Source organism: Drosophila takahashii, chromosome 2R (genome assembly GCF_030179915.1).
Source record: "Drosophila takahashii strain IR98-3 E-12201 chromosome 2R, DtakHiC1v2, whole genome shotgun sequence".
NCBI classification, from domain to species: Eukaryota; Metazoa; Arthropoda; class Insecta; order Diptera; family Drosophilidae; genus Drosophila; species Drosophila takahashii.
The window spans coordinates 25,826,288-25,840,883 of record NC_091679.1 but is presented as its reverse complement, the minus strand read 5'-3'; the positions used below and the strand labels follow the sequence as shown (position 1 = coordinate 25,840,883).

Genomic DNA, 14,596 nt, shown 5'->3' with positions numbered 1-14,596 from the left:
AATATCAAAATATTCGGTTGGTAAAATTAAAAGAAGTACCTAGAAGGTGCTCATTGATTTTATTACCTGGGTGGTGAACTTCTTGATAATTTCTTATTCGCACTATTATTTTACCTTGTAAAAACATTTTCTTCTCAAAAGTAATATTTGAACCAAACGTCAGTACTATAAAGACTATAGGGAAGGAGGTTCCTTTGAAGGACTGATAAAAATATAATTTGTTTAATTAAAGATACAGTTTTTTATATATTCTGTAAAACTATAAACACTTTTACCCGAGAGTAAAGAAAATATTTCATAGCATTTGAACCGTACCTTTCGTACCTAAATAATTTTAAAGTATTTATAAAGAAGTCGTACCTTCCAGCATTTTTCGGTCTGCGGCGAACGGTCACATCGTAGTGCACAAAAAATCGAGTTTCCTGCATTTTCAGGTGTCAAAATAACCGAGTTAAAGTGCGATTTGAGGTCCGGAAAAAGTGCTATAACCAGCGTCGGACCTTCGAGCACCGACTAGACCGGAAGGGGGTACGGATAATGTGGCCGCTGGCCCGTGAAAGGCCCGTGGAAAACGACGCATGAGACCCGAATTGCGAACCAGATGATAGAGTAGCGTGCCAGCGAGAGCGAGTGAGAGAGGGCGAGAGGAACAGAGAGAGAGAGAGGAGGCCAGAGTAGACACAAAACTCCGAGCGGAGCTCTCGCCCATTTTCCGGCCGATTTCGCAGTCTATATAGCTGTTACAGTCGCTATATAGTCGCCGGAATGGCGGAGGAGAACCCGGGTGGCGAAGTGCCCGATTCGGGGGCGGAGGATGTGGGCGCCTCGGTCATAGTGGAGCCGGGATCCGAGGCATCCAATGCGGGACCACATACTCTACCCGCGGCTGCCATGAAGTTTGCGGATCTCACGGAAAGCGGCAGCGAATCCGGGGACAATGAGCCGGAGGAACCGGTTGCCGCGGGTCCGGAAAACACTGGGAATTCCAACGGGGAGCCGGGCACCAGTGCATCCGCCACGGAGGAGAATGCGCCGGCGGAACGCTCCTCGCCGCCGCCCAACTGCGCCATCTGCCTGTCGCGCTGCAAGCGGAAGTGCTTCACGGACTCCTGCATGCACCAGTTCTGCTTCAAGTGCCTGTGCGAGTGGAGCAAGGTGAGTTACAGTCAACTCCAATAGCAATCCCCTAAAGCAATCTCATCCCACAGATCAAACCCGAGTGCCCGCTGTGCAAGCAGCCCTTCAAGACCATCATACACAATGTCCGCACTCTGGACGACTACGATCGTTATCCGGTGCAGAGCTCCTCGCCCGTTCCGCCGGATCATCCCTCGCTGCGTTTCCACATCGTGCGGCGTCCCAGGTACATGCCGCTGGTGCAGAACCAGGCCGTGATGACCAACGACATTGAGGCGGGCATAGCGGCAGGAGCTGCGGGAGAGGAGATCCTGCCGGCGGCCGAGGTGGCAGCCGGGCGGCATTCGTACAGCCGATTTGAGCCGTATCGCGTGGAGCTGATGAACTACTACCGGCACGATCAGGATGCGGCCACCTCGGGCTCGTTGAGCCAACTGTGGCGGCGCTACGTGTACGACAGGAAGCTGTACGCTTTGCCAGTCAGTGATAGCCTGACGGGACACTTCCGCGAGTGGAGTGCCCGGTTTTACAGGTGGGTAGCCAATAACTTCTTAGTCTAAAAGATTATTTTAACTCCTTGCTTTACTCTAGAAACAACCCTGCCCAGATGCATCGCCTGATGCCTTGGATCCATCGCGACATCGTCTGCCTGCTGCGGAATGCCGCGCACAGCGTGAGCACTGTGATGCAGCTGATGCACGACATCCTGCCCATGACCAACATCCTGGGTCCCACATTCCGTCGCCGCCTGTCGCCGTTTCTGGGCGAGCGCACCAGCCACTTCATCCACGAGCTGTTCAACTTTGCCCGCTCGCCCTTCGACATGATCGGCTACGACCATGTCGTTCAGTACTCGGCTCGCGTGGCCGAGGAGGTGGAGGTCGATCTGCTGGACATGGTGGAGACGCAGTCCTCGAACGGCGACGATCTGCATTTGGAGGTGGGCGACAGCGATGCGGATGGCGTCAATGCGGAGTTCTCCAACGACTGGAGCCCGCCCAGCGTGCGTCCGTCGACCAGTGTGATCGTGACCAATCCCGGCGCCACACATTCCTTCAGCGTGACCATGGCCAGCGATGGCAGCGAGCTGCCGGGCATCTCCATAAGGCGCACCACCAACGTGGGCTCGCAGACGGTGGCCATCAACCTGAGCATGCGGCGACCGGCGGCGGCTGCGGCGGTGGCCAGCCAGGAGGCGGAGGTCATCGAGATCGACGACGGCGATGCGGCTGCCAATGCAGAGGTGGCGGCCATCAACGATGGCAGCAATCCGAGCAGGAGGCACGCGGGCGCCACCCTCCCCGTGAGTGCCCACATCGAGCTGCAGAGCAGCAGCAGCTCCGGCGAGGAGGATGAGTGCGTCTTTGTGCTGGAGCTGAAGCCACCGCACCTGCGCACGCCCGAGCAGGTGAGCCTGGACTCGAACAGCGACTCCGATGTGGTCTTCGTGAACGAGCAGAACGAAGCGCCGCCTCCGGCTGCCAGTCTGCAAGTCGACCTGGCGCCACAATCGCCAGTGGATCAGTCGGCCAGGGATCAGGGATTGTTCATGGGCCCCAGCACGAGTGCCGCGGCCACCAGGGGCAAGAACTGGAAGCTTGTGGTGGCGGAGGCGCGTCGCCACGATCAGTTGCGCACGGTGCGCTCCACACGCTCGAAGCGGTCGCGCCAGCGGTCCTCCGTCCCTGACAGCAGTCCCAGCAGCTGCAGCAGCTCCTCGTCCTTCCACTTCAGCAGCAGCAGCAGCGATGACAGCAGTGCCAGCAGTACATCCATTGCGGAGCCGGCCAAGAAGAGACATCGCAAGGTGGCGAATAGAAAGCAGCCGGGAAAAGGCTCCAAGGGGAAGAAGAAAACATCCCGCAAACGGAAACGACCGGCGAAGGAGGAGGAGGCAGCTCTGGAGCTGCAGCGGCGACTGGAGCAGCAGCAGCAGCAGCAGAGCAAAGAGAAGCCGCAACCGGAAAGCAGTAGTGACAGCCCAAGTTCGTCGGATGACGAATCAGCTGGCGATAGCAGCGATACATCTGGTAAGTGGGGTAGGAAAATAGACATTTCTTATCGCTACGTTGACCGAACGTTTCCGTTGAAGATGAATCAATTCATATAGTAGAGGAATTAGTTTTTAAAATGATTGTAAATCATTCTGACGTATTGATTTCACCACATTATCTAAATATTTTACAACGAAACCGTAATCGGTTACGATTTCCGTTTCGAAACAATTCTCTTGAATTCGATTAAGTTGGAACTGGCCTATGGTATAGATGCGGTTATAAATATGCTAACGCTTACATTTTTCTGCAAATAAATTAATCTTTTCGAAATTTCCTGCAGGTCAACCCAACATTAACAACAGCAATACCAGCAGTGATGATTCTGACGATGATAGCACGGAAAACCTGCAGCTCAGTGCTTTGCGGGCCACACTAAAAGCGGAGGCGACTCTGGAGGATAGGAAACCACTCAAGCTGGAGCTTCTAATGCCCGACCAGCAGCGGGAGGTTCCACAAGATACAGAGAGAAATCCAGCGCCAACAGAGGACAACGAGCCGGGATGCAGTGCGCCAAAGCGGCGGAGAAGCTGCAGCAACAGCAATCAGTCCAGCCAGAGCGCCAGTTTGGCCAGCAGTTCGACAGCCACATCGAGCTCAAATCCGATGAGTTCGTTTGCCTGGAGGGCAGCGGGCTATGATGGCGATCCCCTGATTCGGGCCAATGCGGCAATGGACGAGCACGACATAGCCAATTCGCTAATAGAACTATCCACGCTGACGCAGCCCAGGGACATTGGACTCTTCAACGAGCATTCGAATTCGGGAGAGATTTCCCTGAGCCTGCTGCGCAATTCTCTACGTGGAAGCTCTCGAGCTCTGGAGGAGAATGACGCAAATCTGGGCATCTATTCCGATGCAGATGCGGATCCAGAGGCCAGCAATGAACGGAATGGCTTCACCCTGGAGCCCGCAATCGATGTGGTTGGAGAAGCGGAGGTGGAAACCGCCGAGGATACAGCCACTGCCACTGAAGAACAAGATGAAGAGGACGAGGACGATGACGATGAAGGTGAAGGTGAAGGCGAAGATGAACAGGACGAGGAGAAAGCTGAGGAGGACGAAGAGGATGAGGACGATAGCGAGAACAACGATGATGAGGAGGTGGATCGGGAGCTACTATCGTTTTTAGCATAAGCTATTGACTTTGGTTTTCATTTAAGTTTTTTATTTAAAGGAATGTTTAACTGGTTTCCGTCTTGTCTTGTTCCGATTCCTAAGCCCCTGAACCCAAAAAAAATAATAATTAATGTAACTTGCTATGTAAGTAACTAAAACCAGTAAGCGTAAGCTCAAACTAGATGTATCTTAGGCGTAATGTTGCCATTTTAAGTTGTACATATTCATAAACCAATATCCAATATACATATATAAATATATATAATTATGTTTACACACCAATCAACTGCAAAATTATTTAAATGTAATCGCATGTAGCCCACCCAAAAATGCATTCGATATCCCCAATGATCGGCCCCTTCCCATCCCCACATCGGTTGTAAATGTACTAGTTTAAGTTAACGACATATACTAACCATAAACAATGGCAACTAAATTTACTGTTCTTAGCTTATAAATCATACAACTAGCTCTGGATCAATGTGTGGCGAGAGTGTTAATGTTTTTTGCATAAATGGGCGTGGCCAGTTATGAATTTTAGAGTACTCCGCATACAAAGAACAAAAAGTATCTATAATACGAATCAAATACATAATAAATGTAAAAATTAAATGTACAACATTTTTGATTGTTTATCCTTTTTTATTAACGAAAAAAAAAAGACTTTTCCTTAAATTACTTTTAAAGTAAAAATGGCTGACAACTCTGATTTTCAAGGAATTTAACAGTCTATGGAATACCCCAAACAAAACCAAACTTACTTTCGTAACTTTGTAAAAATTCTTTTTAAAATAGAAATCTTTTTTAATTTACATTCAGTTTTTAAATTTTAATTTTTTCCCACTGAGGTGTGATTTAACAAGTTTTTGCATATAAAAAGTTCCCCCAGATTGCTTGTGAATGATATTAATCGCATCGTGTAAAAAGCCTCATGTCTGAACATCATTGTCAAATTTGACACCGCATCGTGTAGTGTAGAGAGCCCCAGGAGTTGTGACTGCGCAATAAACTTAACTTTTGCGCTCAAAAGGTTTCCAATTTCAATTCAATTTACGCTGTAATTGAAATATTATTTGTTTGGTTACTGTAAGGTAAATAATACTTGTTGAAAACGAGAAGTCACTTATTCCAGGAATTTTCTCAGTCAGCTGAGGTTTCGTGAGCTTTAAAGTTACAACGATGTTGCCCCGCCACATGGTCAACTGGCGTTTGTACGTCTACACCAACTCTCTATATTCCATTCCCAATGAAGAGACGTCCGGATATCGCGATTGGTCGCCCCAACATTTCCGGTGAGTTTTGGCAACCTCAGGAAGAATTGCCTTATTAAACTGCCTTTCTTCTCAGTCGGAATCCCTTCGAGATCCATAGGATTATGAACTGGGTGAACCGGGATATTTCGGTAGTCGTGAAATCCGGCCAAACGGATGTTTTCTATCTGTACGAGACCATCTTGAACCTGCTAACTGAAGTTAGCATCAAAAGTCTGGATTTCGGCTTGGCTGTGGTCCACTACTTCGGGGGCAAGACCCATCAATTCACCCACGAACTGATGAACTTTGCCCGATCCCCGTACGATGATATCATAGCCTACGAGTGCAACACTCTGTACAGGGTTTTGCCGGGTGGCGAGGGAGGAGGTCCCACTACCTCCTCGATGGCCAGAGATCAGCAGTTCTTGTCCTCCAAACTGCACAACTTTGTGGAGTTCTCGCGGAGCATCAATTACGACGATTGCGGTGGCTTCGAGGCGGATTTGGCCCTGGAGGATGAGGATTTCGAGGAGCTGGATGACCTGATGGTAGAGCGCTTCAGTCGTTCCCACTTCGACGGGGAAATGTCGACAGCCAGAGCGAGGCCAGCAACGTTGATCCCACCGGCTAGCCAGCAGGCTGGTCCGGCGAATCAGCCAACTCAATCCCAGCAGGCGGCACAGCAGCCGGCTCAGGCTCAGTCATCCCAGCAGGCAGCACCACGGGCTTCGCAGCAGGCCTCCGCCTCCACCTCGGGCAGCCATCAGGCCAGCGGACTGCCCCTGGAGGATCTGGAACTCGAGGTGGCCATCGAGCGCAGCCTGTTCGAGGGGGCCGCACAAGGATTCGTCCTGCCGAGCGGACGACTGGTGCGCTTGTCCAATACCAATAGAAGTTTGGTGCGCAATACCAACTCATCAGGGTCAGGATCGGGATCGGGATCGGTATCGGGATCGGGATCACGATCAGGATCGGGATCAGGATCAGCTGCTGCCGCTGGCGCCTCCCCAGCCGCCGCCCAGAATCCTTCAACTGCTGTGCGTGGACGACGTCGCCGCCTGCCACATTCGCGCTAGGATAAGTCCCTAATTACACTTACTTTCAACTCATGTATAATACAATTGATGCTCCCTGTCGCTAAAGCACAGAATAAAGGGTCCAAAAGGCATTAAAAATTGATAACGATAACGGTATTGAATAGCTGGAGAAAAAAGGACAGGCCATCAATAAGGACAGGCCGTGGAAAATTGCGTGCCAAATATGCCTTTAGCGCATATTTCCCTTTTGTCTTAATTTCGGCCGAAAAGGTAGCAGCCAATCCCCAATCCCCACCCCACATCCCATGTCACATGGCGCATGAAAAATTGAATTACACGCACTTTTGCGCATAAACGGGAAAGCTAAAAACAAAAAACACAAAAATGTTGAGTGAAAAATGCGGCCGATTTAGGGTTTTCCTCTGGAGGAGGGGCCGCCGCTTCAGGAGTTACGGGAATTACGGGTGCAGAGGTGCCCCAGCTGCTTGTGGTACCAAATTCACGGCCAGAAAATTGAGTTAAATATTCCTTTTCTTTCGGTGAGGCTTACTTGTCTTTCCCTTTTTTTATTTTTGGTTTTTCGGCAAAAGGTATAATATAATTGTCCTGCCGTACGGTAATTCAATGCATATTTGATTTTATGATTCCGCCGGCACAAAGGAGCATTAATGCATATCGAATGAGGCCCTCTGAAATCGAATCGAATCATCATAATTGTCAGGGGGCGTAAACTTCGGCCATTAGGCCATCTAACTGAAGATGAAAGATGCCGCATGACGGCGGTATCTAATTTGATCAAGTTTCCCCTTTTATAATCTGCAATTTTTTGGATTTTTCAACCAATAAGCCCTTTTCCGAAATAAAATAGTTTTCTAAAATGAGAGGAAAAATTGATAATATTTCACCGGATAACAATTTAAGTCTAAAAAACCTCATAAAAATATTATTAAAGTATTATTTTAATTTAAATTAACTTTATTAACTCATAACAATTCACAAATGCGCAAAGAGTAAATCCCGAAATCCAATCGAGTGATAATGGCCGGGATAAGAAACTTAAGCCTCCGGGCGAAGCCAACTGTAGATGAAAAGTGCAGCTTGAAGCTGTCCAAAGGACTCCATCACCGCCAGGATCCCGGCTTAGCTCTGCAAAAGTTATCCCTTGGTCTGGATGTCATTAGGGTTTTGTCGGCTGCATTTGCTTGGCTCGACTGACAAACTAATTTGCGTAATGTTGACGAAAAACTTTTTATTTGACTTGCTGACTTGGCCCAAGCCGCCCGCCCACCAAACGCCACCTCCTTGGCTTTTTTGTGAGAGACAGCCAAGAAATAAAAGCGAGACGATTCAAAACTTTCTGCCAGTTTGCACTGCATTTTAAGATGTTGAATTGGGGGCGGTGAGGCAGTTGGCGGGCTGCGGTGCCCGGGCCAAGAGTAGTTTGCCAGCCTGGATTTAAGTTTGAGTTGCAAATTACGCCGCCGACTTGAATTAAACGTTTCAGATATCACGCATACGCACCGCTGCCTCGCCGGCGCCAGCCGAAGGAAGGATCTTTAATGTGCATTTCATGAAAATGACTTGGCCGATCTGCATAAAATATTCAAACATATACAACCGCTCGGAGGGCCGAGATTTTCCGGGACCCCAACGAATTATCTCGCATAAGTGTTCGGTTCCGAGTGCTTTTCGTTGTTTGGCTTATCTCAAATTATGCGCGTGGCGTTGGAGAATTAAAATAATTTCCACATTCGCCGCGGCGAGCAATTAATCAAGGCTGCGGTGCGGGAGTTATGAGCTCGCATTTAGGCCGAATGTTTTGGGCCGGGTCCTGATTTATGGCTGTCCTCCGGCCACCTGTCGCCCCCGCAGCTCATCGGCTTTCCCTAACCCTGGAGATACGCCGACAATCTGCTCATCGTGCCGCTCGATATCCCGCTGCAATGTGTCACTTTCGGTTTTATTCTTGTCTTGCCTTAGATTTCCGAACCCGACATTTTCTGAGTTCTCGGTGGAAAGTCCTTCTTCCGTGGAATCTGATTTTGCACAGTGAGAAATATATGTTTTAATTGTCACTACTTACTATTTTCAAAATTTCTACTTTATGATAGAAATAAATCTTTTCTTAATCTAAAGATATTAGAATAATTAAAAAAATTTAATAAGATATATGTGATATATGTGTACTCTGTGATCTCGGGATCTCTAAATATTTTTTTTACTTTTAGTTCGTTATAAGTAAGTATAGCTAGCTAAGTAGTCAGCCTTTTTATTACCTTAAATGGTATTCAAAATAAGTAAATAAGGGTGCTCTATTACTATCTTTTTCTGAGTGCATTCGTCTGTTTTTCCCCTTTCGGCATTTGCCAACTTTAATATGTTGGCACAGCACGGAGGCACGGCTTTCGCGTCGAGTTTCCATTACATTGCAGCAGAAGCCGGATGTTGAAATTGTTGAGGTTGCTTCGCCAGCGCGGCAAAGTTGTGTGTGCTGGTGTAAGCAGCTTAGCAGACTCCTTCGACGGCTGGCAATGTTGAGAAAATTGCCAGGAATACCATGACTACCGCGACGCGATTCGAAATCGAATCCGGACGCAAACACGAAACCCAATCGCGGTCCTTTCTTTAAATGTTCAATCAAAAACATCGCACGGATTCTGGGGGAGTGATTCAATTTTGCCACAATTGTCGCAGCTTAACTCTTAAGCAGCGACTCCCTCGATTACGTAAACGATTTGAAGTGGAAAAGCCATAAAACAGTCATCACTTTTCAATAAACATGTATACTTTGCATTTTTATCCATGATACAGCACTAAAATAAATTTGCAATCTCTGTTTAAGGAGCCAATCAATCAGCTTTATATTTCTTCTTTCCATTTGGGTCAGCACTCAAATTAAAATTGATAAATTGAAGGAAGAATTTAATTTGAATTTCATTTAAACTAAAATGGTCAAAAAAATATACATGTAGCTAGCTTTAAGATGTATAATTCTGTATTAATATTTATTTTGTAAATGGTAAATTTACATTTGATTACTTTTCGGTATTTCCCTGGAATGACATTTAATGTGCATGTTATTTCTCGGAAAAAAACAGTTTTAACTGTATTTAAAAGAAATTCGTATGGTCGAGGTAAAATTTTTATTAAAATTCAGTTTACATTTTTTCCATCTTGCAGGCTGAAGTAAAGATTTAACTGGTGTGAATGGGCGTTTTTTCGATACTTTATTCTATGCTTGCCTGTTGCGTGACATTCGATATTCGTGTTTTTCCTTTCCGCTGCCGATGATTTTCCCCGTAGCTGACTTTCCACTTTCTGGCTGGAGAAAATGCGTGTGTCATAAATCTACTCCCGCGCCTTTCGCTTAAAATCAAGCTATTTATCACAAGGCGGCGAGGACGACGACGTCATGCTGCTGCGGTGGCAGCCAGGATACAAGGATACAAGGATGCCTGGGTCCTGGATTCTGGGATGCCAAGATGCCGGAATGGCAGAATGCCACAGTGCCGCACACTCTTATCATCATCGAAGTGCGACGGAGACGCATATGTTCCGTAGCTGTTGATGCCTCTCAGCAGGATTTTTTATGGGTCTGCCAACGCGGACCGCCTGCTGAGGTAGAAAGTTGCGGACAACAAACTTTTCTTACTGCCGCTTCTGTTTTTTGCTACGGCTTCGGGCCTCATGGTGCGTGCGAAGGTGACAAGAATCCGGTAATTTGTGCCTCCAAGGTTAAATGTTAATGTTCGCCATTATACAAACATTTGACGTTTTGTTTTGGCAGCAGCAAACGGGTTATGAACACGTGCGACAGCCGTCCAAAAGGTCCTCGTTGCGTATACGTAATTTTTTATGCTCCTGCTAATTTGACTGGCGGCAGGTAATAACGCTCTCCCCCCGGCCAGAAGTTTCCTTTAGTTTGCTTAGGCTGCCGGCCATAATTTAAAGAAGCCAAACTAAACATGGCCAACGACAATGTTTACGCTTAACTGTTTTTCCGCAATGAACGGAGTTGGCGAGCCCAGAGGACATACAGTGCGACGTCGAAGTTTATTTTCAAAATTTTTCAAATTTCAAAAATATTTTTTAATTCTATTCTGGTTTTACAATTTTATATTTAAAAAACTCCTTAAACTCCTGTATTTAAATTTTAAGATTATAAACAGTAAACCAATTTTCTAAAAAAAACATAAACAGTAGTAAATTTAAAAATGACTGTTGATTGTTTAACGTTTACATTTACCGTGGAATTTTGGGAATATTTACTTTGATGTTGCATTTTGAACAGTTTTTATTAAATTTAAGGAACCTGCCAAAGTGGCATCCAACTTAGAGAAGTTTGACTGTACTTGCGGGATGACCTTTTGGGTCTGACTTGCGAGAGACTTGAAATGGCTGCTAGGCGACCGTCTTAATGGCAGCTCCAAATGTTGCTAATGTTAATTTAAGAAAATATTCCAACCCGGCCATGTGCGAGTGTGAGTGTGTGTGAGTGTTGCCTGGAAACACTTGCGGCGTGGCAACATTTGTGCATTATTATTTGCGGTCAAGTCTTTTGTGGCTTGGCCCTTTGGCATATCCAAACCCCTTTGGAGCCGCAGCAAATAGCTTCGCCAGCAGCGAACTAATTAAAGAAATATTCATTTCAAAATACTTGTAGCTCCGGCGGAAATTACACACCCAAGCCCACACACACACTTATGCTTTGACACACCGCTTTGGCTTCGCATTTGTGACGTGCATGAGGCAATCAATTATGGCGAACCGTTTTGCCAAAAAAAGCGTGTTGCCTACTTTTCCGGCGCCCGCGTGTTTGCCAACACAGCAGCACAATTAATTATGTACATTGGAGCCCTTTTTCCCACCATCACCCCTTCCACTTCCATACCCTCGTTCTTTGCTGTTTGCCCAAGTCTGTGCTTGCCCACACAGAGAGAAACAATTTATGGTTTATTTGAACTAAACGTCATTTAAACACAATACAATTAATGTTTTGTCTATGCATTTTGCTTTATTTTACCTCTGATAGTAATTTTCTTTTGTATATTTAAAATTACTTAGAGCCGGAAGCAGGAATTGTTTGTTTTGCTGAATAAATATCTTGTAGCATGCTTCTTGAATACCACATTTGCTGTCACTTCTTATAAGGGGATTAGGAAAATAATCAAACTTGCATAACAGATGATATAAAATTATCATTAAAATCGTCATCTAAAGCATATTTATTAAAAAAATTAATTTGACTTATAAAAAATAATTTTTTATGTAATTTAAGTTTGTTTTCAAACCAAATTCGATACGTTTTTTAACCTTTCAATCATAAGTTTATTACAACGCAAACAACGCAAAGCTTATAATTTTTTTCCATTTTCTGACAGTGCAGAGAAAAAAACGCAGAAGGATGAGAATCATCCTTGAGCTTAGACGACAGCATATGCTCATGCATGCCTAATTACGATAAATCCTTGCCCTTGCCCGCTCTCACTTGCCAACTTTCAGCCTCACCCCCTCCCGCTCCCACTCTCACTTTCACTTTCCCTTTCGAGACAAACTTAGTTCGCGAGAACAAGCGCGCCCAAATGAAGTAGGCTGAAACAAAAACAAAAACAGCAGCCGCACTTCACAAGGATCTCTCTCTTTGTATGTTTGTGTTCGTTCTCGTTGAGCGCATGAGTGTGTGTAGGCGTTCATAATTATGGCCGTATTTAGAGAAATTGGTTATTATGTGCTTAACGCCATTTGTCTGACTGGAAATAGTTTGTTTTCGGCGGGACCCCTACTGTGGATAATGCCCTTGGGGAGGTGTGCTTAGCCAGTTTCTAAAACCGGAAATAACGCTTAAGAAGCCTCGAGGAGCTTTGGTTAATTACGGCTATGTATGTAGTATGAAAATTACTTTAAATGACGTTACAGTAAAGCAAAAGGAAGAAAATAATTTAAATTTTTAGAGGCCATAACCTTAATTACTTATGTTTTCCTATCTCTATTTAATAAGTATTTTTAGTTCAATTAAAACGTCCAGCAAATTCTGTAATTATTTCTTTACTTAGAACACTTGAAATTGAAAGAGAAAAATCTTCAGTTAAGAAGCTAGTTAATCCTATTATATTAATTAAACTTATGGCATCCTTTGACTGGACTTTAAATAGGCCCACTTTCATCGCTCTAATCCCTTGGATATTTCAATTAAATTTCCCTGTGAAATTCCAATCAGGTAGCAACTCTCGTGGCCACCCTCTTAGTTAGTTGTGCTTGTTGGCTAATACTTGAAATTGTTTGCTAATTCGTTATTATTGCCACTTTACCACGTTGCTCCTGTATTGGCTCCCCCTCTTTGGGCAATTAGCACAAGGCGACGGTCGGCAATGCCAAGTGTCCCCTTTTCGAGTGGCTTTCACTCGAAGATCCGGATTCCCTGCATGCATGTCCATCAATAATGTATCCTGGCGGCTCCTTGCCTCGTTCGTTATGCCATCTGTCAATTGGCCATCCATCAGTTCTAATTAATCATGCTCGGGCCTAATGAGTTGCTCTCAAATATGCAGGGAATGAATGGATGCCACTATTTCGGTTCGGACCGGCTGCTAATGGAAATGGAAATAATAGGTCATGCGATACAATTGTCGCCGAATCGATAGCCTTGTTGCAGTGCACACAGCTCACAATGCAATGCCCGGCACTACGCAATTTCAATTCCAAGCGAACCAACAACTGCGCATGAAAAACATGCACAGGAAAAAATATAGCACCAAGTAAGTATTGGCAAACTTAACGGTATGGTTAAATAATATGGCCCTATAAATAGTTATTAAAAAGCATTTCTACAAAGTCGTACTCATATAAAAGCACAAAAAGGGATTAAAATGAAGAATAGTAGTCTTAGAAAAATAGTTTTTTATGGTAAGTCATTATATAAATAAAGACTATCTTCAATTTGTATGCAAAAAGATCTTATTATATTTGTTCAAAATTGTCTTTTCGGAATTTAGAGATATGCAAATGTTTTCCAGTTGGTTTTGATTTTTTCTGCGTGTTCTAGAGGATTTGGCTGCGGCTGTGGCGATGTTAATGGGGACTGACCTAGAGTCCGTCAACAGCTCGAGCTGCCTTGGCGAATGTGTTGACATCTTTGTTTTGGCCCGCTCATAAATCGTTTTTTTTTTGGATTTGTTTTTGTTTTGACTGCTGCTGCGGCTTTGTTTCAGTTGACTCTTTTAGCGGAAAATGATTTAACGGCAAACTCGATTCATCAGCTTATTGACAAGAAACTGTCATGGGAAACAAGCGAATGACCAGACAAAAGACCAAATGTCTGGCGAGAAAGGCATAATGCAGACCAATTATACTGAATGTGATGACAGAGAGCAATGATTCTATTCATAGAATATTAAACGTGTAATACATAAACATTGTGAAAATAATAATAAATTGAGTACAACAAATAAGGGCTGTTCTGATATTGTAAAAACATTTATATCTAATTAATTATTTTGTAATTAAAAAGCTTATATGTATGTTCCTACACAGAAATATTTTTTTAGTTTATGAGTTATATCTTATATAAACAAAAAAAAAGAAAACAATTATAATTATAGTTTGGTGAAAAATATAAAATATGATTTTATCACAAAAGAAAAATACAAATAAATCAAATACAAGATACCAAATATAAATATCTCATTCCGTACTGCCAGTCAATAAATTTTCTTTTGCATTACTGCCTTTTACCACTTCTAATTAGCCTTGATTCCATAACCAAATAAAACTCGCGTGAAATTTGTTAAGACATCAATTTCCTTTTCCTATATAAGTATCAATAAACGCCTTTAATTTCTATAAATATTTAGAAGAATTCTAAAATGAATCATTCTGGCTGAAAAATGCGTGGGCAAATATCTTTTTCCTTAGCTTTTCTTTCTGGACTAAGGAAAAGTAAAAAGCTTAATGTAGAAACTGCGGAATAAGCCAGAACAATAACAGGTAATGATATGTA

General features: G+C 44.5%; 2 protein-coding genes across 3 annotated transcripts; both read left to right on the top strand.

Annotated features, from left to right (window-relative positions):
• The first annotated feature begins 296 nt into the window (after positions 1 to 296).
• On the top strand, positions 297 to 4,575 carry Topors (Topoisomerase I-interacting protein). Its single transcript, XM_017158990.3, has 4 exons — positions 297 to 1,155; positions 1,209 to 1,669; positions 1,729 to 3,167; positions 3,475 to 4,575. Exons 1-4 carry the CDS (start codon positions 766 to 768, stop codon positions 4,326 to 4,328), a joined length of 3,144 nt encoding a protein of 1,047 aa, XP_017014479.3. The 5' UTR covers positions 297 to 765; the 3' UTR covers positions 4,329 to 4,575.
• Positions 4,576 to 5,253: 678 nt separating this feature from the next.
• Positions 5,254 to 6,726, top strand: LOC108069005 (E3 ubiquitin-protein ligase Topors). Of its 2 annotated transcripts, none has more exons than XM_017158904.3 (3): positions 5,254 to 5,401; positions 5,455 to 5,602; positions 5,658 to 6,726. In XM_017158904.3, exons 2-3 carry the CDS (start codon positions 5,490 to 5,492, stop codon positions 6,637 to 6,639), a joined length of 1,095 nt encoding a protein of 364 aa, XP_017014393.3. In that variant the 5' UTR covers positions 5,254 to 5,401; positions 5,455 to 5,489; the 3' UTR covers positions 6,640 to 6,726. The 2 variants fall into 2 exon arrangements, with proteins under 2 accessions (XP_017014393.3, XP_070068827.1); XM_070212726.1 differs by having other exon boundaries at positions 5,255 to 5,396.
• The last annotated feature ends 7,870 nt before the right edge of the window (positions 6,727 to 14,596 follow it).

Excerpts from the sequence above, each read along its gene's own strand:
- Topors (XM_017158990.3), top strand. The coding sequence starts at position 766 with ATGGCGGAGGAGAACCCGGGTGGCGAAGTGCCCGATTCGGGGGCGGAG. Across the intron at positions 1,156-1,208 it reads GCCTGTGCGAGTGGAGCAAG|ATCAAACCCGAGTGCCCGCT; the intron begins GTGAGTTACAGT and ends CTCATCCCACAG. Across the intron at positions 3,168-3,474 it reads CGATAGCAGCGATACATCTG|GTCAACCCAACATTAACAAC; the intron begins GTAAGTGGGGTA and ends AATTTCCTGCAG.
- LOC108069005 (XM_017158904.3), top strand. The coding sequence starts at position 5,490 with ATGTTGCCCCGCCACATGGTCAACTGGCGTTTGTACGTCTACACCAAC. Across the intron at positions 5,603-5,657 it reads TGGTCGCCCCAACATTTCCG|TCGGAATCCCTTCGAGATCC; the intron begins GTGAGTTTTGGC and ends CTTTCTTCTCAG.